The following is a 27,106-nucleotide window of genomic DNA, read 5'->3' on the forward strand; positions in this document are numbered from 1 at the left end:
TAAGGGCCCTGTAAGCTCTTGGAGGATTGGCTACAACAGGGGTGTGGGACCTAATATGCAAAGGAGTTCCTGCTACAAAAAAAAGCCCTACAAGCCAAAGGTCATCTAATCATGGGCCATGATTACTTCTCCTTGACTGGATCACTAAAGTTGCTTCTGTTAGGGAACAAACCCTTTCTACATTCTGGTGTGTGTTTACAAAACAAAGCATACTAAAATTCAAAATGCATTTCGGAGTTGAAACCTTTTTTCTGCAGACTTGGCTGCTGCCCAAGTAGTCACAAATTACAAGCCTAGAAAATTCCCAGCTGAGGACTTTAATGTCACCATAAGCTCCCATGCATCATGATCTAATTCATCATGACATTACAGTTCCTCAGCCTATGTTATGGATGAAGCACTGTGATTATGGTCAAAGAGCTCTAGCAATCATGGGAGTAACAGTTTTAATGGCAGGAGAAGCCAAACAGTGTCTCTGGTATCAGGTAATGCAGGTGGATATCTAGCAACCCCACAAAATTTACTGCTTAAATAATGGACTGGATGAAAGTAACTTTTTTGCTACTAGACCATTTGGACCACCATGGAGGCCATGTCGGGAACCATGGGGCTTGCATGGACAAAAGCTATGCGGGACAGACTCTAAATGGGAAAGAGGATTCCATAAGATTAAAAAAAGGTGATTGAATCCAACTGTAATGGATTGGAAGCATTGTATACGTAAAGCTTCACCCATCCCTTATGTCCTGCCAAGTCAATCACAACTCACAAGGCAATTATTATAACCTCCCAGGCCCTTGGCAATCCCTCGTTCTTGCAATTCCAGGCACACACCCAGACCAGGGCCACCCTTTGTGACTTGCAGTTTCGCTGCTAAATCACAAATCATGTAGAGAACTAGTCAGAGCAATTGCACACAGCCCAATGGCATATTTAGCCTAAAAATTTCCTTATGTCCCTTACCATATGGCAAGAACCTAGTTTACAACAATGGCAGCAAATTCCTCCTAGATTGTTGCAATTTGTAGCACGCAAAAGGTGGCTAGAGTTAGACGGAGAGAAACTCCCATTTCCCTTCCCCACCCTCAAGAAATGTTAATAATCCTGAGCTCAACATCCTGCAGAGTAGCTTTTCTCCTCCATCACTCACTTCTGCCATGAGCTAGGGTAGGAAGCAGGAGCCGCACGACACCTTTGGCCCCTGACCCGATATCTTATCACTCAGTGTGCTCTGAATCCTTCCTGTCTAAAACAGGAACAATAATATCCCCACACTAGGGCCTTTAAAATTTTTCCCCATTAATGATCAGGAAACAATGAGAGGCCCTTGGGTACGCAAGCAAAAGATCTCCAACATGTGTACCCAAAACCATGCTGGCACCCATTCATTCTTGATATATCATCCATGAGGCAATCACACTTATTGCATGTAACAAAGGTTATACATCTGCTGACCCCTCTCTTTACCATGCTGTGATGTCATCAAGCAGTCTGCCCCCCTGCTCCAGTACACACACACACACACACATTACACCTCCTTGGCTAGTGAGAGCATAGAAACACATCATAGTGTCACAACGCAGGGTTAAGTAACCTAAGATCTTACAGATGAATTCAACGCAGTGAAACCTTTTGGGATGGCTTGCCCATCTCACACACTCCATGTAGTTCTGCCCAGAGGCTAATCGTCCTGGCTGATGTGGCAGGAATATGTGGTAGTCTTGGCTGAAGCAAAGCTGTTTGTCTGTTGCTCTTTAACCATCATGTCTCCTCAGCAGACAGCTTCAGGTGGTCTGTAAAGAGGTGGCAAGCACTGTCGTTGAGTTTGACAGTGGTGAACATCTCTTAACGGACTGGACAGCCTTGTGACAGCCAGTCAAATAGCATCCTAAAATATCTGTTCTTGTTTTCATCATTTAAATAAAACAAACAAACAAAACCTAGCACTGGCAATGAAATAGAATCAAATCTGTTCCATATTGTCAGTAGATGACCATGACAGCACTGATTGGCTAACAACCATGTCGCTAGGTGAGTGGCACTGATAAGAGTATTTAAATCATTTGAACATATTGGAGCTACCATGTGTCATATATGGAGGGGGATTACTAAAGATTGGACAGGGTACTAGGGTTATTTCTGTTTCTGCTGCTGAGTAACTTTTTGGGATAAATCCCTGAATTTCTTGTTGCCTCAGTTTGCAAAACTATACAATGGAGATAATAATGCTTCCCTACCTCTCAGGGGATATTGTGAGGCTTACATAATCAGGGCCATGAGTCAAACAACCTCCCTGCACAAGATACCCTCCACATACTTGACATCTCAGTGGGGCTTTATGGGGCAGAATGTTCTTTAGTCTATGGAAGAGGTATTTCAAACAGGTCCCCAAATGCTAGGACAGCTTTTGACTAAAGGTGCTACGACTGACACACCAAGTATTATTATCACTGTTGACAAACTGAGCAGTTGCTTCAGCCAGCTTCCCTTTCACCCACCACCACCCCCAAAACCAGAAATTGTTTCTTTTGTAAGACTGGAATTCTGAGAGTTGTATGTTCATTTTTTTATACTCTAGAGCTCTTAGTTGTATCTTGTTCAGGTATCTCTTCTTCATGTGATGCTAACCATCTAACTTTGTGTGTACAAGCTGGGAAAGGTGACAAAAAAACCCACAGAAAAATATGACTACACTGTAGACAACTTCTTTACTAGCAGTGAAGGTGGCAGTCCAGCTAGACTCCTCAGCCACCTTCTTTCTATTGTGTTTGGATATGTTGAAACTCATGAAGCAGACATATTTTATAATAAAAACTTGATAAAACACAAAAAAGGATGGAAACAACATTACTTCGACTACTGCTGTTACTACTAAGCCAGTGTGATGTGATCATCACTGATGTCTACCGGGTTAGGGGTGTTTTCTTTGCAGAACCATATTTTTGGAGAACCAGGCCCCTTGTTTTGTAGAGGAGGCCCCTGGTCTAAATAATAAAGGATAGTAAAATAACTCAAAACTTGTCTCTCTCTCTCTCTCTCTTTGTGTCATCAGAAAAAGGAGGGGCAACAAAGAGGCAGAGAAGGACTGCCCATTCCAACATTTTCTAAAAGACTGGGAAAGTAGAGGTAGATTCTGTGCAATTGTGCTTACTATAGGCTGTTTCTACACCTTGATTCTGATTTTATGAGCATTGAATCCGCCTGCAGAAAACTCCTGTTCAAAAGTACTTTTGCAAAGTGAGGAGCAACTTCGGGGTGAAACCGCTTTCGGTGCCAATTCAAGAAAATTAGTGTAGACGACTTAGGATAATGCAAAGCAAGACAGAAGTGATGGTGGTATACAATGTAAACACTTTTTAAATGTGCACCAAAAGAGGATCTTCTGTCAAATGTAGAAACAGCCTATGTTGGGGCATCATCCTACTACCCCCCCCCCCCCCGCTCCACAAGCCCCTGGGAGGGGATTCTCAGTATTGTCATTAGGAACAAATGGCACACTTTCTTCAATTTCCATGTCCATGCTTACTTCCTTTACATTTTACGTTTTTCTCTGGTTGGATGCTCTCCTGCTTTGCTCCCTGTTGCTGATGGAACACTCATCCAGGAATATCTTGTTTTGAAAGAGAGAAAAAAGCAGCAAGGCCTGTACAAAGACTGGTGTTAGTTCTCACAGGTGTGAACCAAAGATATGTACAACATAGACTGCAATACACACTTTGGTATACACAGAGCAAGCAAGGAACTGGCTGTTCCCATGGCTCACACATTCCCTTTGCAATAACAGCCTTTAACTTGGAAGGTTCTGTAAATGATCAGAACTGAGACTATTCAGAAGTTGTTTTAGGACAGAGGGGGAGTTCTGTCCTAGGGAAAGGTTCTCATTTCTGTATAACTGTGATAGCTTCCTTGTAAGAGCCTTGGCGGCTGCTGTAGAACCAGCCTGCCAAAAGGCGGGACAGGGCGCTGAGTTTGTGTGCCTGGGATGACTTCTTGTGTCTTGATACTAATGGGAAATAATGGGTTAATGTCCCATTTCTGCATCTGGAATCCACAGACAGGAGATCCTTCTCAAAGATTTCCCACCAATATGTTCTGGATATGTCATTAACATGTCCCAGTGCAGGACTTGAAGTACAATATATGGTCAGCTGGACAGCTATATTACTTGATAGATGTGGGAGGGGGGGGAATCTAATATTTTACACCAGCATTCAGCAACTCACTGTACTGAGCCTAGGTGGGGATGGATTACCTTCTGAGACACCCAGTGTTGATTTAGATTTCCGTCTCTCTTAGCTTGTGCAAAGTTTATAGAAAACCAAACTTATCACTGCTATGGCTACAAGTAAAAGATTTACAAGCACATGCCTCATTCATGTTGGTGTACATAATGGCTGCCTTCGAACAACAGCTTGGCAGCATGCAGCATTTGGAGTCACCTGCTCCTGTGGCACAAGGTTTCCAGAAGAAATACACTAATACAAAAGCAAAGGATTTCTACTCATAAAAGATAAGAGCTTTTGCAGCAGGGAAACAGAACAGTCCAGACTACCTATTCTCTCTGGGGTGGGGAGTCCATTTTTGGTAACTTGTAATGCAATGCCCATTAGGTTTATCAACTTTCAGGTGGAAACTGGAATCTTCCTGAGTTACAACTGATCTCTGAACCACAAAGATGAGTTCCTCTGGAGAAAATGGCTGCTTTGGCAGGTGGGATCTATGGCATTTCAGCCCTCCTTAAACCTAAACCGCACCCCCCCCCCGACTCCACTCCCAAATCTCCCAGAATTTTCAAACCCAGAGTTGTTTACCCCCATGATACTTACTCACCATGCATGCCCTAAGAGCAAGCATAGCTCAGAGATCTTGGTCTCTTACATTTTTGGTCATAACTCTCTTCATATTTTCATTGACCCTTTTATGGTTGAAGCCATTAATGGAGTGGAGTGGAGGGGGATGTTGACAGGAGAAGCAGGGCAGACTAAAATGACAGGATGCCCTAAACAGTAATGCCCCCTTCCAACGTCATGAATACAAGACACAAGGATATGACAGGCAATGTCAAGAACAGCTAATTTTCCCATTGGTCTTTAAAGAGATGGGACTCAGTGTCAGCAAGAAACAGGAAATCTGGTGAACCATACAGAAGTGTGGCCGTTTCTTTCTTGTGAAACAAAAAGAAGAGCCTATAGAACAATATGTTAAGAAGAAAAGAGGTACAGCTATTGTTGATAGATGAAAAGCTATGAAGAGAATGACAAGATAATTATGGTTTATTGTGACATCTGCAAGGTATTCATGGAGCCAAAATTAATCTGCTCTGGCAGATTCCATGAGAAAAGGTAAAACATCAGAAGAGGCTTCTGAGCAAAGTGCAGGTGAGTGAAAATTGTCATCTACCGTGCCTCAATAGGCTATGGGAAGAGAATAGCAAAGAGCTTAGTTAGAGCTCTGCTCATGGATACACCCATGGAGCTGCCAAACTCCCAGAGGAATGACTAGCATTAGCAGATGAAAATGATAAAAGGATAGATTGGTTCATGTTCACTTAGAATTATCAATGACGCCAATAGACCATGAGAATTCTCTTGCATGTTGCCCAAGTGTTAGAAGGCTGTGAGACAGAAGCATAGGAAATAGAAATAGATACGACCATGATAACAATTCCAGATTCAGAATACAGATTCTAACATCAAACTGGATACTTTTACAGAATCTGAAGACCATAAGATTCATATGCATATAACAAGTTGTTAGCTCTTATGGGAGGGGCTGAAACTATACAAAGGAGAAGGCAGCTACATAGTAAAGAATGTGATTCTTTATTTAATAGAACCGTCTTTCTTTTTTATGTCTCCTGAACCCTTTATTGATACCATAAAGTGCTCAGGAAGTGTCAATAGGTGACAAAGGAAAAATCCAAATAAAAATGTGCCCCAAAATATGTATACTTGATAAGTAAGACTGCAATCTTATCTACATTCACTGAGAAATAAGAGCCATTGAATTCAGAGGGATTAGTTCAATAAACATACCTAGGATTATGCAATTGTAAGTCACTTTATGCAAATATGCTTTTCATAATTTATCTTTATATGCAGAATTTTGATTTTTCAGAATCTGAGAATATTTTGCAGCAGAATTCTAGTCCAGGGGTACATGAGCTGGCAGTAACCAAGGGAAGCAGACTAGTGTCTGCATAATGAAAAGATGGACAGGGAGAGGTTCACTTGGGAGATACAGAAAGGCTCTGGCAACAGCAAGCCTTTGAAGCTTCACGGGCACAGAAGTTGTGCGAGAATCAAGAGTGAGAGTGGCAAATGCATGGAAAGCAGGCAGCTTCAAGAATGCTCTCATAGAGTTGAGCAGAATTGGTTAGACGTGACAACAAGAAATTTGGATTTATCACTGACATTAAGGAAGCTCAAGAATTAGTAACCTACAGTTGATAGTCTCTGCAGAGGTCTCATTAAACTCAGAGTTCAAATGCTTGGATATTTTGTCCAGACTTTAAATGTTAAATTCAGGAAGCCTTGTAGATACAAACGTACGATAACCAGTATGAATCTGACCACCTAAGCAGCCTCGACAATCAAATTCCTCTAGGTTTTAGCCCTGAGTATTCTCAACAAAACTTTGGGTCTCAATGCCATTGTAAATTTTCCTTTATAGAAGAAAAGCTGTGTAGAGCTACCCATAAAAAAGACACATAGGATGGAATGCCTGATACCGCTTTTGCCATTGGTCCCTTTGCATTCATGTTCACTGGAAGTAACCATATCCTGCCTTGGCTGTTTGCAACCAACATTCAAACATAGTTAGCATTTAGCTATGCATGTTGGTTACAAACAACAAAGGCAGGATATGGCTGCTTCCACATTGTTTTTCTCTATCTTATTTTCCAAACTGTAGTGATTTTTTTTTTAACATCTCCACAACACTATGCCCAAATAATCGTTTTCCAGGTTTCCCCCACCCTCGATAATGATTTCCCAAACCTGTTTCAGTCTTTTTGTGAAAGGATGCAGTCCAAGCATTTTAGTTTGTAATGCAGAAGAACTGAAATACAGTATGTCACAGAAGTGAGTACACCCCCTCACATTTTGTAAATATTTAAGTATATCTTTTCATGTGACAACACTGAAGAAATGACACTTGGCTACAATGTAAAGTAGTGAGTCTACAGCTTGTATAACAGTGTAAATTTGCTGTCCCCTCAAAATTACGCAACACACAGCCATTAATGTCTAAACTGCTGGCAACAAAAGTAAGTACACCCCTAAGTGATAATGTCCACATGGGGCCCAAAGTGTCAATATTTTGTGTGGCCACCATTATTTTCCAGGATGAGTGCTGCCGGCACTGGGGAGCTACAGTTCATTGAGGGAACCGTGAATGCCAACATGTACTGTGACATACTGAAGCAGAGCATGATCCCCCTCCCTTCAGAGACTGGGCCACAGGGCAGTATTCCAACATGATAACGACCCCAAACACACCTCCACAATGACCACTGCCTTACTAAAGAAGCTGAGGGTAAAGGTACTGGCCAAGCATGTCTCCAGACCTAAACCCTATTGAGCATCTGTGGGGCATCCTGAAACGGAAGGCGGAGGTGCGCAAGGTCTCTAACATCCACCAGCTACGTGACGTCGTCATGGAGGAGTGGAAGAGGATTCCAGTGGCAACCTGTGAAGCTCTGGTGAACTCTATGCCCAAGAGGGTTAAGGCAGTGCTGGAAAATAATGGTGGCCACACAAAATATTGACACTTTGGGCCCCATTTGGACATTATCACTTAGGGGTGTACTCACTTTTGTTGCCAGCAGTTTAGACATTAATGGCTGTGTGTTGCGTAATTTTGAGGGGACAGCACATTTACATTGTTATACTCACTACTTTACATTGTAGCCTAGTGTCATTTCTTCAGTGTTCACATGAAAAGATATACTGAAATATTTACAAAATGTGAGGGGTGTACTCACTTCTGTGACATACTGTATATGCACTTTTAAGGACAAGTTGGGGGGAAACATGAAAGTGAGCAGAAAACTCCTGAGTGGGGATCTCTGCTGCCAACATATCTGCCCGTGCATTTGCAGTGGCAAAGAAAGCAATGTGGAGAACCCCAGCCATGTGAAAATTGCCTACAATTGATACAAACATGGTGTCTTGGAGACTAATGTAATTCAATAGGACAGCTCAAGTTTGCCTTTCAGGCAGGTCTGATCTTTGGCATTTCCAGTTAAAATGTTCTTGAGTGGCATAGCTGAGAATGGTCTCTGCCTAATAACTAGAAAAACCTTGGCCACTTACAGCATAAGATAGAATCATGAAAAGGCAAATTAAAATATGCTTCAAAGCAGTTCTGTCCCACCATCTAGAATGGATCTAGATTAATACTTCAGCCACCAAGAGAATAACTGCAATTCCAATCTATGGAAGAGATTCCTTTACCCACTCTTTGGTACCTTAGATGATTTGCTGGAATATGACTGAGGCATATGAAGCCTTAGCAGAACCACAAATGCAATCATATAATTGGGGTGAACCTAGGATCTATAAGTATTTTTAGGCCTCCCCCTTTGAAATGTAGGCCTTGTAATTGTGCCTCCGAAGTGATAATACTTCCTCCTCCTTCCTGTACAAGCTCCCTCAAATGTCTCCAGGTAGCAACAGCCGATACACCTATGATCAACTACCTAAAATAGAAGCTTCCTGTTTAGAAATCTCACATTTCATAATGATTTGCTCCATTTCCATACATAATCTGTGCCAGCAGGAAGGCCAAGGAAAACCTAATCTTCGATTTCCTGAATAAATTGCAAAGAACAGATGGACTAATGGGGGACTTTATGCTTCAGCAACATGCTGATGGACTCCAAGGGTGGATAGCTGACATATCTTTTGAGGGTCTTGGGAGGGCAGTGAGACAGAGATTTACTTGCTTTCTCTGAGGGAGAAGCAAAGACAACTTTTCTACAGAGGAACTAGACTTTTGAGGTCATCTTTCAAAGACCCTGATAGCCAAATAAAACAAGGAGATGGGGGAGGGGGGGACCAAGTACTGTAGCAGGGTCCCAGCTCCACCACTTCAATGCCAATGCCAGAGTCCCGGCCCCACCTCTTACCACCCCCAACTTCAGCTGCAGCTGAGAGAAAGGAAGAAAGATGGGAGCACTGGACATTTCTGCCTCCTTCCAGCAGCTGTGGTGAGTGCTCAAACCAAGGAGGGAAAGGTGTGTTGATCTCCTCCCCCCTCCCATGCTTCCCTTGGGTCCAAGGACATGCGCAGCCCAGTGTTCCTTCCCACACCCGCCATCCAAGCTCTCTTCCCAGACTTCCTGGCTGCTGGCCCTGTTCCTAACAACAAGATCTACCTCCCTAACCTCCAATCATGGCCAGCTGGGGCCGCCACCCTGCCTTCCAGCACTGAAAGCCCAGCCGGGGTCCAAGGACATGCACAGCCCAGTGTTCCTTCCCACACCCACCATCCAAGCTCTCTTCCCAGACTTCCTGGCTGCTGGCCCTGTTCCTAACAACAAGATCTACCTCCCTAACCTCCAATCATGGCCAGCTGGGGCCGCCACCCTGCCTTCCAGCACTGAAAGCCCAGCCGGGGTCCAAGGACATGCACAGCCCAGTGTTCCTTCCCACACCCGCCATCCAAGCTCTCTTCCCAGACTTCCTGGCTGCTGGCCCTGTTCCTAACAACAAGATCTACCTCCCTAACCTCCAATCATGGCCAGCTGGGGCCGCCACCCTGCCTTCCAGCACTGAAAGCCCAGCCGGGGTCCAAGGACATGCACAGCCCAGTGTTCCTTCCCACACCCACCATCCAAGCTCTCTTCCCAGACTTCCTGGCTGCTGGCCCTGTTCCTAACAACAAGATCTACCTCCCTAACCTCCAATCATGGCCAGCTGGGGCCGCCACCCTGCCTTCCAGCACTGAAAGCCCAGCCGGGGCCACCAAAGGTGGCTCGCTGGCCTCCCTAAACAAAAAATCCTGATTATGTGCCCCACCAAACTTGAAATCCTGACTATGGCCTCACAAGTACATTATATTCAATGGGAGTTCTAACACTCATGTGCAGCTTTCATAAATTATTGTCAGCCTGCATCCATTAGGCTACTCCCAAAGATCCATAGATCACTAGAGCAACACATCCTAGTCCAAGGTCATCTACTTGGGAGAGCCTCCTCTGCTTTTAACCTCCATGTTATACTACCAAATCTAGCCTCTGAAACACCGAACTGTAAGAGGCTTATGTTCCGTTTCTCGGAGAGTTGGGTACAGATGGTTCATTGACTTCAACAGAGCTGTGCCAGTTGATACCATCTGAAAAATGCTCCTGTTTGTATTCCTTCCCTACAAAGAATTTCCATGGTCATTTCATATCAATATACCACGTTTAATGTAGCCAGCATGACTCAACCCTCCTTATGTTGCCGGTGACTTCCCCCCATTCTTCTGACAGAAATTGTACAGCTTTGAAGGATTTTCCTAAAAGGAGATGTAACAAACTGTGACCCTCTCTCTCAGTCATCTTGGTAACTTTGTTTATACCAAGCCCAGCCAAATGATGCTTTTCTCATGGAGAGCCTTCCTTTCTGCTGGACAGCCTTGGGAGTACAGTCAGAAATAGCAGATGGGAACGCAAGTGGTTACGACTAAAACAAGATACAAAGCGTATCATGACAGCCAAAGAATGTTTTACTTTTCTGTTCAACTGTAGAAGAAATGCATTAAGTTGACCTGTCCCTGTTGTCCCAACACACAAGCAAGCTGAGAAAGCAGGTAAAATTCAAAACCTTCAAGTACAATTTTTCAGGATCTGTTACAAGCATCAGTCATCCTGGAATAAATTCCTTATAGCATGCGTATGTGTGCATGTGTGCAAAAGATCACAATGACAAATGTTTTACACTGCCGTCTGGCCTGTGAGCTCCCCTGAGCCTGCCTTGGCAGGGAGGGTGGGATATAAATCTAATAAAATAAATAAGTTGGATGAGCATTAACAATCCCCACGTAAGAAGGGGAGTTCTTTTGTCTCTGAATAAGTGGACATGGACACCAAGAATAGCTGTCAGCCTGCAAGTCAGATTTGATTCCTAAAGCAATTTCATACAGCTCCTGGGATCCAATTTTGAATGAAAGGATGACAAAAATCATTACTTTCAAATGTTATAAGTTGTATTAAAACATTTAACGCTGGATTTCTTTTGTGTTTTGTATGTAATGTCCCAACTATGCCAGAGTCCATGTGTTGAGTAATTATGAAGAACTCACTGCTAGCAGATACCAGCTTTCTTAGGGAGTCTGAGTACAGCAGACCAGAGAAGGTGGGCTTCTATCACATTAACCTCCTTTCCTTCAAAGAGCTCAAGGGGGCACAATAGGTTCTGGTGCCCTCCCATTTGATTCTCGTAACAACCAGGTGAGGTAAGTGAGGCTGGGAGAACATGGCTGGCCAAAGATCAAGCAGTGAATGTCACAGCAGAGTGGGATTTGAGCCCAGGGCTCCCCAGTTCTAGTCAACTGTTATACGACACAGAGCTTAGTGAGACATGACACAGAACAGAGACACAGACGTGAATGGGGAAGTGAGAGATAAAATGTTAGCATTTTAATCATGGCTGGGTGGCTCAGTGCTAAGACAAAGAACATACTGTAGACATCCTGATGCAGCTGCTGATGAAGCAGTACAAGTTTACCATGTCTCTTTCTCTTGCCCTCCTAACACCCATCTCTGACTGGAAAGGCACCAGTATGAAGATTTCATGTGGAGAGGAGTGAGTGCAGGGCCAGTCACTCAGACTCTGATTAAGGCAGTCCTTGGCAGGAGGCAGGGGCCCAATACACAGGTGGCTTCCCCTGAAAGAGACTCAAAACAGGACATACCCAAAAAAAAAGACAATAAATGCTCAGGAAGAGAGACAGAGAGAAGAGTATAGACATGCTGAGAACAAAGATGAATCATGCTGGAAAGAGATGCCACTCTGAGACTCTAGCACGGTTTCTTATTGGCCTGCTGCATCAGCTACTGATAAGACCTGGTTCACATGTGAAGGGGAATGATGGGGCAGAGACTTGAGGCAATGAACCAACAGCAGAGCACCGGGTGGAAAATGATGACAAATCACATTTTAGAATGCTCTCCTGTGAGGGACTCTCTCCAAAAACAGAAAACCATCACAACAAGCAAAGAGAGGAAGTACAACCATTCTCCCTGCTCTTCTGATTGTCAGCCTCCCCTGAGCTTGTTTATGTAAAGAAACATTCAAAGGGATGCATCCACACATAGTTGGATGTTGCACTGCTGGTGCACTATACCAATCACCTGCCTTTTGATTTCCCTGTATTGACAACTGACTCCATCTGAGAATAGTACACCAATGGCACAGTAATCCAACAATTTGTGAATGCAGCCCTGGAACCCATTCCTGGAACTCTGAAGTGGTACAGACCATTTTTCCATCTCCAGGCTCTGCACCGATTCCTATGTGTGAGTGAACCTGACTCCAGAAGTGTATGTATGTTAAGAAACAAGACTAGCTCTGCTGCCAATCAAAATGCCACGAAGACAACACAGACAAGCATAATCGGGGCCCCTCCAGTCTTCCCAGACTGAAAGATCCCTACACAAAAAAACAAAAAATAGTGTATTTGCCACTAACTTCAAATACAATTATAAACTTCCCCAGATTTAGATGAGTAGCCGTGTTGGTCTAAAGCAGCGGAACAACGTTTGAGTCCACTGGAACCTTTAAGATCAACCAAGTTTTATTGTAGGTGCAAGGTTTTATGTGCATGCATGTTTCTTCAAATATCTGAAGTGTGCATGCACATGGAAGCTTACACCCACAATAAAGCTTCATTGGTTTTAAAGGTGCTACTGGACTCAAACTTTGTTCCCCAAGTTTGTTTTTCATCCCAAACGGACCAGATTATAAAAGACAGAACTCCCAATAAATACCCATGAAATCATCTTCAAAAACATAAATCTCTTGAAAATGTAAAGCTGGAGGCTCATGACATGACCTATTATTTTATTATTCCCCGCTTCTTTCAAATTTGAAAATCAACTTAAAAATGGAATGGTCCACTCCTTAGTCATAGCAAGACAAAGAAGCCCTGTACAGACATCCTGATCAAGCAGGCACTCACTGAGCTGGAAAAGCCTAGTGGCCCCACTCCCTGCCTCTAACTAATTGCAAAGTGGTTTGCATGGGAAGAACGTGCAGAGGAAATGCCCTTGTGCACACTTTCTCATCATGTTCAGCAATGTTCCAGAACCAGCATTGCTGATCACAGGGAGGCAGTGTACTTGCATGCACTTCCTTCATACACATGCCCCATGCAGGCAACTTGGCAATCCTGTGGAAGCAGGGGGTGGTCCAGCATGCTCATGCCTGCTGTCCCTCTCCACACAGTGATTGTCCGCATGACTGGAACACCTACGCAGGGTTACAGTAATAGCAGGCAAGGCTCTGCAAATCTTGCAGTTCCACAGATTTCTACAGAATGAGACAGCTGCCATGACCACAGAGCATCGGGTGGCAAGAAAGAGCAACAACATTCAGCAAAAAGGTTGAGGAATTCACAAGGATCCCAAAACTCCATGCATATTTCTGGATACCAATAAGGTATCTCTGCAAGTCACAATATGCCCAGAAAAGCATTTTACAGATAAGCTCCCCTGATAGCCCATCCTGTCAGGAGGGCTAGTTTCATACCCACAAGACACAAGCAGCTGCTTGAGGTGCCACAACCAGAAAGGGAAGATGTCAATCCATTGTTGCCTTCCAGCACCAAGCTGATGTTGCATGGGTCAAGGCAGAGCTGGCAGCACCACTGGGAGAAGGAAGGCAAAGGCAGGATCCACACAGCCCAGGTCAGAGTCAAACCCTTGAGGTGCTGCTAGCACCATGGTGGGGGGCAGGCAGCTTGCTCCTGCAACAGGCAGGATTTCTGTGCGGGGCGAGGGGGGGGAATACTTTGAACTGGCCCTGCCCTGCCCTGCCCTCCAGCAACAGATGCACCTTGAATAGCAGAGGGAACTTCTCACAGTTGCTTTCCAAGATATCAGCTGGCGACAGCATCTCAGAAATTATTCCTCTGAACTTCAGTCCCTGGCAAAAAATATCCCACATTCAAATTAGAAGTAGAGCACAAAACTTTTCAGTTTTGCTTGTAACCAAAAGAATTCCAGCCTGCATATCCTGCTCATGAATTTGGAATTGCTGAGGAAGAATTCCCAATAGGCACTTATGGCAATAGATAATATCTGCAGGGCTTTCGGGGGGGGGGGGGCAGGGAGATCAGTGAGGGAATAATTCCCTCAGTAGGTACAGCAGCAAAATGGGGCTACCCACAGACAAGACTAGGGGGAATGATTACTATGAACACTTTAAAAAGAAGACAACCCACCCCCTCCAATTCCTCTTGGAAGCATGGGGTGCAAAGGGCAGGTGTCAGCTGAAGCAGGGTGGAGGAGTGGATAAAGGGAGGCTGGCCTGTTCAAGCCCTTATAGTACCTTGGAAGGGGAGAAGGATCAAGGTGAAATCTCCCCATTGTTTATCGCCCTACCCCCCAGCCAGCAAGTCCTTGAAGGCCTCCAAACTGAATAATAATACCTGGCATTCATATAGCGTTGTCAAATAATGAAAAACACTCAACATACATTATCCAGCATTTGCAATAACTTTGAAAAGTAGGCCACCACTGTTATCACTATAATATAGGGATATGGGCTAACATGGCTTGCCTTTGGCCATGGAACACTTGAAGGAGGGTATTCCTGAGCTGTAGTTTAGGCTCTTGGACATGCTGTGCTACACTTGTTCTCAAGTATGGGGAACTCTAGAATACTTAATCCCTTCATTCGCAACACAAGAAATGGCTACTAAAGAAACTAAAAGAGCTGCAACTCTGACCACAGTTATACATAGAATATGGACTTTAGTATTTCTTTGGAAAATGGAACACAAGCTTTAGAGATATGTAGTTACATTGCATGTACAAACATACAGTCATGTGAGGGCTTGATGAGGGTGACTGAAATTAAATCTAGACAAGATGGAAATAATGAAGATCAGAAGCCTTGTGACTTGAGGGAAAGGAGTCTAGAGCACCTATCGCAGACGGTGCTCTAACCCTGCTGGATATGCAGGCTCACAGCCATAAGGTGTCCCCCAATTTGTCTCTTGGCACTCAGGTTGCCAGAAGTGGCCACCAGCGCTTTCCACCAGCTCCACTATAGCATTTTCTCTTGGTTCAATTTGTGATTCATGCCTTTGTCATTTCCAAGTGAGAATGTTATAGAATATGCAGCATGGTATCATCCATTATGGCAGACTGGAAACCATGACAGCATCAAAAAAATCACAACCCACCTTCTGATGGAGACAGAACAGAAAGAGCATAGAACACCAGTGCCCCAGCGTTGGTTCTCGATCCCTATGGCCTTCCAGGCTTAACAGAAGGTGCTAGTTAAAATGTATAAGCACCAAACAGAACAACACTACTAATTTTTATCATGACTCCCAAGATTTTTCACAGAAACACTCTTTCAAGCCTGCCAGCAGATCCCAGAGCAAAGCAAGTCCTGTTGTTTTTGGTGTCCAGAACCAGCAAAATTAGAAGGTTTTGTAATGGATAAATGATTGTGGACTGTAGTCTATACTTCTATGAAAAACGTACTGTAAGTGAGATCCTATTATATAATTGTTGCTTAATGTATCATGTTAATACTTATGTTATGCTTCAGTTCTTTCTGGCTGATTCCAAACATCCATCACATGTTTATTGAATATCCCATTCTCCCTTACCGTTACATTTTACCGCCCTTGTGTATTCAGTCATTCTCCACTGCAGTGGCTATCCTGCATTGGTTTTCCTTGTTTAAAGCGTTCCTCCATTGAATTATTCAATACTGACCTCCTCATTCCTCTTAACAAAGAGCAAATGGGAGCCATTATCAAATATTGGAGGTATACATGAGATATGCCTCCCATATTTAGTCATTGAAAATCTATATATCCTATTAAGAAAATATAGCCTTTGTACAAGATTAAAATCAAGTTATCAACAAAACTTTTCAGTGTCAAAGCCACCTAACCTTTCCTCCCAGTTGAAATTGGACCCAACAGTGACTCATGGGTGATGCTTATGAGTGTTCAAATTTTTCACTGCAGATTCTGGGGCCAATGCAGAACAGGGGGCTATGAGAATTCATTTCCAGGTTAGAAGCTGGAGCCAGTGATGGCTACCCAACATAAAGAAATCCCACTGGTGAGCTTTGAATGGAACAAAATTGAGAAAACACTGATCAAGTTGGGATGGAATCTATAAATCTCAGCCTGGCTGTCAGGTATGACAAAATGCAAACCAGGAGTTCCAGCAGCAGCCTACGGAGGAAAATCGATGGACTTGCACACAAAATTAGCATCACCTTCTGCAGTAAAATCAATGGCGCTGAAAAAGGTGTCAGTAGTTCAGTGGAGTTCTGTTGTGTACCGCACCATGTCACTGCCAGGCAGAAGCTGCACAAGGCATAGAGAGAGATGTGAGCACAGATCTATAACAGACTTCTCAAAACCATGGGGATCATGTGGCTGGACTAAATAAGAGTGTGAAAACATTTTGTATGAATCAGCCTTTTGGAACCAGTCCAAAAGAGATGAGTGAAGCTGATACTTCACATTCTGTTGTATAACTTTCAAATGAAGAAATGCTTCCTCACACTCTCAGAAACTGCATAACTGATGGGGGGGGGAGAGAACAGTACACAAAGAAATAAAAGAAATGGTTTCACTTTTAATGGCAGCCAGCCAGTAAATCAGAAATAAACTGTAATAAAATGGGAATACATGACATCAAAGTCCATTATGCTCTGAAAAGCATCCAAGACAAAGACACGATCTAGTGTGTTAACTTTGGCAGTGCTGAGACAGCATGCCATGCCAATATCACTGTTGATTCTGAAGCTGAATGCAGAGGAGTCAGTCCAGTGAACACAGCTGACAAAGAGGTGTGCACTGGAAGAGAGGAAGAAAAGCAGGAGAAAAGGAAGGAAGGGGAGTGAAGAGACCTAAGAAAAAGTCATGGAAGACAACAGAGCTCTGATCAGAGAGAAGCAAAGGAAAAGGAGGATCAAAAATAAATAAATAACACCAGTGCCTGAGAAACTTGCTTCCTTTCCCCAGGTGTCAAAATTTAGTTTGCAGCACACTTTAAAAATAGCCCCCAGTTCGTCCAACAGCTTTGGTCTCCTGCTTTCGGAGCAGTCTCCCTGAGAATGTGTGCCCACCCTCCGCACTCCCAGCTTTCACTTGATGTGCTTTTATTGCTTAGATTTAGTACAAATCTAGCCCAAGAGCCCCCACAAGAATGAACCTATCACCCCTGGAAACAGGAGAAACTCCTGTGGCTGCCACCCCTCTACCCAAGATCCGCACACGCCTGCAGTGGCCCAGGTCATACCAGCTTTTGCTTCTGTGTCCTTTTAAGGGAACAGAAAGTCCAGGAAAGCAGCAGGGTAACGCACAAAGCTCCTTTCCCACCATACAAAGAGCGGAGGGAAAGCTCTTTCCAGGATGGATAGCTCTATACAAACAAGGTTTTCACAGGAGCTTCTTTTCAAACCCGACAGCTGGGTGGAACAGCCCAAGGGAGGCTTCTCTCCAAGTCTAATTCCAGTGGAAGGATAAAAATTCCTGGGATTATTATTTTTTTTTTAAAAAAGGTTTTTAGATTCACACTCACAACACTGCAGCCCTCTGGGACTCAGAGTTCAAGGGAGAAAATAAATAAATAAATAAACAAACAAACAAACAAACAAGATGGCTTTATCCTGTCCTGTTCTTGACCTGGTTGTGGCATGCCAAACAACCAGGATGGCCATCACCCACAGATACCAGACCGTCATCGCATCATATTAAGGTCTGATACTCAGCTTTTTACCATGATGCAACCATTATCCATGCCTTGAGTTAGGGACAAAGGACAATCATTTCAATGCATGGGCACACTGGAAGTATTCATTATGAAAACAATTTACCCCCACCCCACCCTCATCCCCTGGGATTAGGTAGAAGGCGTGCAAGACATAATGATCACCCATGATTTTTACTATATAGCAATCCTCTTTGCTGAGACTACCCACGATTCTGAAAAAAGAGACAGCAAACTTTCTGATGAGTAGGTGTCCCTTGTTCTTTACAAAAGGTTGGAAACTGCCATCGCGGAGAGCTGCCTATGGTTCCTTAGACCAACAATAGTACATGCCCAGCTCCCAACTGCCGGTAGGGCAAAAATAGATTCGTTAGCCAATCAATACCCCCCCTGATTTTTTGAGCAGCAACCATATCATTATCATATCCAAGTCATGTCTCTTCTGGAGAACATTCCAGAGCAGAGTAGCTGCCCTCACCATCATCCAACACAGAAGAGTCATTTTTCATGTTGGCCTGCAGAGCTTCCGACTCATTCTCTTCCTGCTCTTCCTCTTCCTGCTCCCGAAGTTTCTGGAGACGTTCTTCCCTAGCCTCCAGGAATTCCTGGGCCCCTTCCCCCACCACCATGACCGTGTCAGCCACACTGGGTGGTGCTTCCACTGGGTTGTGGTCATAGGAGAAGACTCGAAGCCTCCGCAGGTGAGTCAAGTCTGGGAATTCAGTAAGTTTGTTGCGGTCAAGGTCAAGGATGTGAAGCTGGGTCATGCGAAGCAAAGACTTGGGGAACTCTTCAAAGCGGTTCCCATAGAGCCAGAGCCCCCGCAGTCCCTTCATGCGCGGTAGGCTGTTTGGCAGCATTTTGAGCCGGTTGTCACCCATCTGCAGAGACTGCAACCAAGGCATCTGGAGCAGAGCCCGGGGGAAATGGTACAGGTAGTTGCTTTCAATCCACAAGCAGCGAAGAGTCTGGAGCTGGGAGAACTCTGCCGGGAGGCCAAAGAGGCGGTTGCTGCCCAGGTAGAGGCGGGTTAAGTGGGGCAGGCGGCACAGCGCCTCAGGCACCTCTTCCAGCTTGTTGAAGTCCAGGGCCAGGATGCGCAGTTCCTGGAGCCCTTCTATCTCTTCAGGCAGCTCCTTTATCCCTGTGCCACTGATGTAGAGCTTCTGGAGGCTGCTCAGGGCACACACCGGTCCTGGCAGGTGCTTCAAGTGACGCCCAGTCAGCTCCAGCATCTGGTCCCCACCGCTCAGCTGCTCTTCGCAGACCGAGGGCAGCCGCTCCTCCCTGCCTGAGGACCCACCACTGCCCATTCTCATAGCCAAGGGAGGCGACTGGCAGGACGAAGGCCACCACCTCTGCCTGGCGGGCTCTGAGGAGACATGGCAACCCCCTAGGCCCCTGCCCACCAGACTGGCCTCCTGGGGTTAGGACCAGGGAAAGGGTTCCCCCTGCCAGGGCTGGAGCTGATGCCGCCTCTTCTTACCTCAAATAGCCTCCCTGGCTGGGGGCCCCTTGCCCTCAGAGCAGTCCTCGCTAGGGCGTAACTCCCCGCCAGCTGGACAGGGGCAGGTCTCCTGTGTCCCGGGCGGCGTGGAGCTCCTCGACAGCGGGGGAAAGACGAAGCTCCCGATCCCCAGAACCGGCGCTGCCCGCCTGCCAGTCCCAGCCCACCTTCTCCTCCAGGACTGGGACCTGCGGGCTGCTGCTGTCCCCTTCCCCAGCAGGGCCCCGCCTCCGGTGGCCCCAGCGCGGTCTCAGGGGCGTCCAGGCGCGGCGCTCAGCCTCCCGGCTTCTCGCTTCGGGGCTCCCTGCTAGCTCTGAGCCCGGCTCCCACACACGCACCCGCCGCCTAGCGACTCATCTCCATGGCAACCCCCACGCGAGACCACCCGCCTATGGCGAAGCCGATTGGATTTGGAAGGGGCGGGGCTACGCGTTCCTTCGTTCTGACCTCTCCCTCCCCCCGCGCGTGCTTCCCACGCCCCCAGGACACGCCCACCCGCACGAGAAAGGAGAAAGTCCAGCCCGCGGTTCTTCCCGCGAAGGAGCGGCACGGTGGTCGCCGTCTGTCTCCCTTAGCTATGCCCACAAGTCCTGGTCCCGCTCTTCGGCCAATAGCCCATTCAAAAGGCAAAGGAACAGCTGATGCTCTGCCCATCGTCTTCTCATAATTCCGGGCTGCTTTTTTTCCCGTGCAAATAGCAGAACAGCCTCTTCCAGCCGCGCACGTGGTTACTGTGCCTTTAAGAGCTGCGTTAACAGGAAGCAGTCCAAAAGGTGCAGCCCACCTCCCCCAGCGTGGAGAAACAGCGGTAAGGAAAATTGCTTGTGTTAGCGTCCAAAAGTAGTAAGATGTGAGGGATGGAAAACAAACGTCTGTAGCTCAAGCAAGAAGAAGGTGGAGAGGCGCGCAAGGTATCCTAAATGCTCCCACTGCACTGAACTGACACAGACAGACTCCCTGCACATAGAAAAACAGCATGTCAAAGAAAGGTTGGGCAGAAAGCCTTGGACGTGCTAGTTCTCTATGTGCACTGTTGTGGAGGAAGCTTTTAATCACCTAGTTCCCACCTCTGCAGCTTATATACTGTCCAGGACAAGCTTTACTTTGATTCTGCCAGTACTTGTGCTTGCATTTTCAAGTCTCAATGCAGTAGATGGAGGGACTACAGTTGCAGTGAAAACCCATTTCCTTTGGGGCAGGATAAGAGCAATCTGTTCTGCTGCTCAACTACTTGTTTCAGTGGGCAAAAAAGCAGCCCTTATTCTCAAGACACCCAATTTTGTACCAAATCACATGGGTATAATTCCATATTAGTGGGATTTACTTCTGAATAAACACAATAAACACAGAGCGGTAAAATTCCCATCCTGAGGCATTCATAGGTTAGTTATGCGAATACCAAACTAATATTGTTAGCACAAATACGATAGTGAGAAGCCTAGAGAAAATTGCTCTTCCAGACCTGAGTACATTTTGTGAATACTTTCTAAGTATGGCATTGGCGTCCACCTGACCCAGTTCAACATGAAGCCTCTGTAATTTGAAATCAGTGCTTTGCAGCTGGACCCATCCCAGACGTGGGAGCATGCATATAGGTCCAATCAAGTAGGTAGCCATGTTGGTCTGAAGCAGCAAAACAAAGTTTGAGTCCAGTGGCACCTTTAAGACCAACAACATTTAATTCAAGGTATAAGCTTTTATGTGCACACACACTTCCTCAGATACAATGAAATGGAAGTTACTAGTCCATACATATAGGTAGAGGGTGAGCAACAAATTAGCATACACCATACATTTGGTCTTAAAGGTGATAGAGGTCCAATGTTTGTACTTAAAAATTAATGATCTGGGCACAATTAATTATCTGACACTAGACTGACCAGGATGTGAATGAGTGGAGTACACAGCATTTAAAGCTTCCTTCACAACAAGAGCTGCCATATTCATGAGTGCCTTAACTTATCAGTATTGCTAATGAAAGGCATGGGACCACTATGGCACAGTAGATCAGGAGTTCCCTTGTTGAATCTGTGGACAGCTTTTGTATTGAGCGTTGTCACAAAATGGCTGCCATGGGCTAGGTCCAATCACAAAATACTGGAAGTTCAACAAAGCATTAGAGGACCCCAAGCCAAGCATCCTCTTCTGATGGAGGCCACTGCCTCCAAATGGCTGATCTCTACAGTGGAAAGTCAGGACTGGTTCTTTGCTCTGGTGAAGAAGCGCATGGGCCCCTGGTTTGTGGACATCACTTTGGGGGTGCCCATAGAAGATGAAGAACAGGCTAACATATTTATATCTCCCAGCTTCTTGTTGCAAAAATCATATGACATGCCATAAAAGCTTCTTAGCCAGACAACCTTTATGGCATAAAAAGTATCCCTTAAGTCACAAGAAAAATAAATAAAAGACCTCCTACACCTACCTAATATACATGAATATATATAAATTAATATTGTTATGATATGTGAAGTCTCCAAATCCAGAAAAGGCTCCTTCAGTGATGGGTCTATCCTCCTAGAGAGTCTCTGTACTGGCTTCCCCAGCAAGCAAATCCTCCACAAACACATAGAATGAGCAAATAATCAGCTCTGCACTTTCCTGATCCTGAGTAACTCCCTCAATGTATCCCCGCTGGGAGGCTAGTTATTTTGGTACCAACTCCCCCTCAGTCTTATATATATCAAGCGTCATGAGTGACACTCACTCTGAATTAGTCTCACTCCAGATGGTTGTAAAGGTGATGGGGATTCTTTTTCCAGAACAATATGTTGTTTTTTTCTGTCTTGCATGGAGTCAGTTACCAACTGATGTTTCAGATCTGATGCACATCCAAGGGCTCTTTTCAAACTAACATTGCCTCTGGGATAGATAACCATAAAACAAGGGTCCATTGCTCAGGAACCACCACTGTCACCCAGTATAAACAAACTTCCAAAAAAGCACACCTCCACATCCACCCACGTGTAGAAAGAAACACATTTTGGGACAACCCCTTCCTCACTTAAGTAACAGCATGGACTGCTTCTCATCGGAAAACTCAGCTAATCCATCTGGGGAAATACAAACACAGATATTCAGTGGGAGGGAGAAAGCAGAGAGAAAGATTCAGGCAGCAAATTAGATATGTAAGAGAACAGCATGGCAGAGACTGTGATTCTGCAGGGTGTATGCAAAGATGGAAAAGCCAGGATTATGGGAGATAGAAGAGATGAGCCCCTCTGCTGAGAGCCCACTTCAAATAGGTTTTCATATCAGGTGCACATTAAAAGATCCCGAGAGCTGATAGACAGTCCAATGGTAGGAAATAGCTTACAAGGTGAGACTTTGAAGAAGATGGCACTCGCTTCACTGGGAAAGGAAAGAGATGTCATCAGAGAAATAATTATTTAAAAATCTCAGAAATTGGGGGGGGGGGGAAATCGGGGGGAGGACAAAAGAAAGATTTGAAGCAAAGGATTTGTAATAAGGGAGCATTTCCATTGCGCCCAAACCCACTAGACAAAGAAAGTGGTTGCTCGTGATGCTAGAATTCTATCTTGAGGCAAAGAGACAGCACAACAACACCTTGAATGGAGAAAGGATTTTATTAGATGGCACCTCAAAATGCTTCCTTATCCCTTTGGTTGTTTAAAAAATAAAACTGTTGCAATTCTCAGCCAAGCTAGCTCTTTTACTCCATATATATCCATGGGGAGGGGGGGGACACATGCCCACCAATTGCTTCTTTTGCCGCATCTTTGAAACATCCCAGTTTGCAGATGCAGATTCTTTCAATGTCAGCCCAAACATGCATTTTATATATCAGCTAAGAGCAAGAGAAGTTCTAAGACAATAGCAGAGGATTTGTTCAGTAAAAGGGTAGACACCTCTCAAGCCACTCTCCTCCTTTCAGTTTGTGTAAGACTTCAAGTGCGTTAGCACACTCCTGGCTCAGTGAAAAGCTGATTGCATGCCACACTGCATAAAACTGCTAGAAATGAAGCTGCTGTCTGTGGTATGGAGAAGGGTGTGTGTGTGTGTGTGTTTGTTAGTGTCAGAGCAGCCTGTGCCATCAGTTCATAAAACATTCACTAGGAATGAAAGCTCATCCACAGAGAGAAATGTGAGAAATGGAAAAAAGGAAGGCTGGATAACTGTGGCACCTATTATTAGTGGACATAAAGCTGAGAACAAGAGTTGTGATGGTGTGCATTACACCTGCAGGAGATGAGATACCAAAGCGCTGAAAAACATCCATGGATCATCTCATGTGATGGTGAGGAGGGTAATGTGTGTGTGAATGGGCCTGCTCTATTTGAGGCTACAGGAAATCTGCTTTTTGAATGGGTTGCATCATTAAAGGATACTGGGAACACCAGTTCTGCACACACTTCCTACCACTTCACACCATACACTGTACTTCCAACTGTGTGAATGTTTAGTGCACAATGCATGAAAGCAGCAGCGTCCTACTGAGAATGTAGGTGGGTGAATTTGTGTATCACAGCACAAAAGACCACATGGAACTCTTATTACACGGTACTTTATCACACTCAGTAGAGGTACAAAGGATCCCACTGTCTCTGTGTTGAGCATTTTCATTCATGCTGAGGTCAAGGGGGGGGGGGGGGAACCTTGATGCTGCTGCCACAAGGCAAATACTATTACTTAAAAAGAAAATACTAAGGAATAATACTAGGAACAGGACATTATCCCAGATATGACCTTTAATGAGTGGGCTTTCACTCTGCATCACAAACTGATTGTAGAATCAAGCAACTTTTACAGTTATTGGGAGCTGAGTGTATCCATCACAGATAGAGATAGTAGAACAGGAAAGTGGTGGTATCCTGATAGGATGTGGAACAGATCTTAGAGTTTTGCAACCTGGTTATCATATGGCCAGATAAGAGGCATATCCACCGTATGGAGAAAGATACTGATGATACTAGGCAAGAGTGGACAAGAGTGGGAAGCAAATGCAACCTTGCTAAACTGTGCATACAGTACAGGTCAGGCCCCCCGGGGTCACTACCTCCTCTGCTTCTGATTCTGGGTACCTTTTGAAGTTTCCACATATTTTTCATAAAAGCCATCACCTTCCTGCCTCAACATTTTTTTCCGCATTTATTGGAATGTATTATTTACATGGCAGAAAGAACTATTCTTTAATTTCTTTAAGACGCTGCAGTTTTTCAGGTGAGGTATTTGGTGGCAGCACCAGCATTGGTGCTTCTTCCTCAACAGGGGGATGTTGACCTGAGGCCTGAAGACATCACAGCAGTATCCCATTCAGAGCAGAGGCTGCAAAGAGGCAGACAGAGTCAATAATTGAGCAGCTTTAGAAAAATCAGTAAGAATGTGTGAAAGTGGTCTTTATGCTTCTCAACGGCCTCTGATTTCCCTTACCCTAAAATGGCAAAAGGCATATATCCACCTCTTCCTTGGATAAAGAAGGGCCTGGGAGAATATTAAGAACAGGAATTCTTATTGTTAAGAATTCTTCTGCATCAGACCAGGACCAGATCTAGGGGGGCAGTGGGGGTAGCTTGCCCCTGGCACTGCGGGGGGAGGGGTGCCAAATTGGGCGCTCCCGAGAGGGTAGGTGGGGGGAGCAAGCCAGCAGATTGGGAGGTAGATCAGGGGTGCTGGGCTGGTTTCTCGCCTCTCTGCCTTCCAGAGAGGAGATAAAAGGAGCTGATCTGCTTCCCTCAGGCTGGTGGGGTCTTAGATCTGCTCCTTTTACCTCCTTTCTGCAAGGTAGAGAGGCGGGGAAAAGAGCCTTCTGCTTCTGATCTTCCTCCCCTCCTAATGGGGAGGGGGAGGCAGATCGCCTGCCTTTGCCCTCTCTCCGCAAAGCAGGGAGAGGGCAAAGGCAGACCCGGGGCTTCCCTGCCCATGTAAACACTCCACGGGGTGTTTAAATGGGGAGGGGGAGGCAGATCATAAGAACATAAGAGAAGCCATGTTGGATCAGGCCAGTGGCCCATCCAGTCCAACACTGTGTCATACAGTGACCAAAAAAAAAAGGAGGTTCACAAGTGGGGCTAGAAGCCCTTCCACTTTGCCCCCCCCCCCAGCACCAAGAATACAGAGCATCACTGCCCCAGACTGTTCCAATAATGTGCTGTGGCTAATAGCCACTGATGGACCTCTGCTTCATATTTTTATCCAAACCCCTCTTGAAGTTGGCTATGCTTGTAGCCACCACCACGTCCTGTGGCCGTGAATTCCACATGTTAATCACCCTTTGGGTGAAGAAGTACTTCCTTTTATCCGTTCTAACCCTTCTGCTCAGCAATTTCATTGAATGCCCACGAGTTCTTGAATTCTGAGAAAGGGGAAAAAGGCAAGATCGCTTGCCTTTGCCCTGTCCCCGTGAGGCCTTTACCCCGAAACCTGGGAGCTGCCTTTGCCCTCTCCCCGCCTCACGGGGAGAGGGCAAAGGCAAGCAATCTGCCTTCCCCTCTCCATTTAAATACCCCATGGAGTGTTTACATGGGCAGGGAAGCCCGGGGGATGCCTTTGGAGAGTGGGGAGAGGGCAAAGGCAGGCCCCTGGGCTTCCCTGCCCATGTAAACACCCCACGGGGTTTTTAAATGGGGAGGGGGAGGCAGATCGCTTGCCTTTGCCCTCTCCCTGCATGGTGGGGAGAAGGCAAAGGCAGCCCTTGGAGTCACTAACCTGCCCATGTAAACACCCCATGGGGTGTTCGAATGGGGAGGGGGAGGCCGATTGCTTGCCTTTGCCCTCTCCCCGCAAGGCAGGGAGGCGGCAAAGCAAGCCTCCTGGCTTCCCTCCCCGTGTAAACACCCCACGGGATGTTTACATAGGGAGGGGGAGGCAGATCACCTGCCTCCCATTTTTTGAGTGGGGGTGCCATTTTTTGGTTTTGCCCTCCTCAAAAAATATGTAAATCCGGCTCTGCATCAGACCAGGGATCAACTAGTCCCATCATTCTGTTTCATACAGTGGCCAACCAGTTGTTCCAAAGAGCCAACAAACTGGACATAGAAGCTAAGACATTCCCAGATGTTGCCTCTTAGTACTCGAATCAGAATTGTAGTGCTTCTGGATATGGAAGTTCGCTTTAATCATCATTCTCCATGGATCTATCTAATCCCTTTTAAAAGCCGTTTGTGTTGGTGCCCATCACTATATCTACTGGCAGTGATCTTCCCATTTAATTACTTATTACTCTATTGTCCATCGACTTCATCAGGTACTTCTGAGTTCCAGTATAATGGAAGAGAGAGAATATGTTCCCTCTCTTCATTTTCTGTATCCCAGGGTTAACTTTATAAACCTCTTATCGTGTCCTCTTGTTAATCATCTTTTTTTTTTCTAAACTGAAAAATCCTTACCTTTCCTCCTAGAAAAGGTGCTCCAAGCCCTTGATCATTTGGCTTGCCCCATTTTGCATTTTTTCCTTCTCTAATATCCTTTTTGGGGTACCTAGTTTTCCAAATGATGCTGCACCATAGATATATAAAGGGTTCGCATCATTTTGTTTCACATATAGAAAAAAGCACTGTCCGCCTGAATTCCTGGAACAGGAACTCATAGTTGGTTCTGAGAAGCTCTAGACATCACCTCTTGAACAGCCAAGGCCAAAGAAAGCACAACACAAAAATACTCCCCTGTACTTGTCTCTTGGACAG

General features: G+C 45.4%; 2 protein-coding genes across 2 annotated transcripts in view; both read right to left on the reverse strand.

The window, feature by feature from the left end:
* Positions 1 to 1,610: 1,610 nt before the first annotated feature.
* SAXO4 (stabilizer of axonemal microtubules 4) overlaps positions 1,611 to 27,106 on the reverse strand; it is a 53,321-nt gene continuing 27,825 nt past the window's right edge. Inside the window, exon 13 of the mRNA XM_060262014.1 lies at positions 1,611 to 1,793. The gene's annotated coding sequence lies outside the window, so the exon portion shown is untranslated. The remainder of the gene's footprint in view (positions 1,794 to 27,106) is intronic.
* On the reverse strand, positions 18,349 to 19,327 carry LRRC10B (leucine rich repeat containing 10B). The gene has a single exon (XM_060262235.1). It carries the CDS (start codon positions 19,273 to 19,275, stop codon positions 18,388 to 18,390), a length of 888 nt encoding a protein of 295 aa, XP_060118218.1. The 5' UTR covers positions 19,276 to 19,327; the 3' UTR covers positions 18,349 to 18,387.

The sequence above is a fragment of the Heteronotia binoei genome, chromosome 21 (genome assembly GCF_032191835.1).
Source record: "Heteronotia binoei isolate CCM8104 ecotype False Entrance Well chromosome 21, APGP_CSIRO_Hbin_v1, whole genome shotgun sequence".
NCBI lineage: Eukaryota > Metazoa > Chordata > Lepidosauria > Squamata > Gekkonidae > Heteronotia > Heteronotia binoei.

Bases quoted from the DNA above. Each gene is read 5' to 3' on its own strand.
- LRRC10B (XM_060262235.1), bottom strand. From the start codon at position 19,275: ATGAGAATGGGCAGTGGTGGGTCCTCAGGCAGGGAGGAGCGGCTGCCC.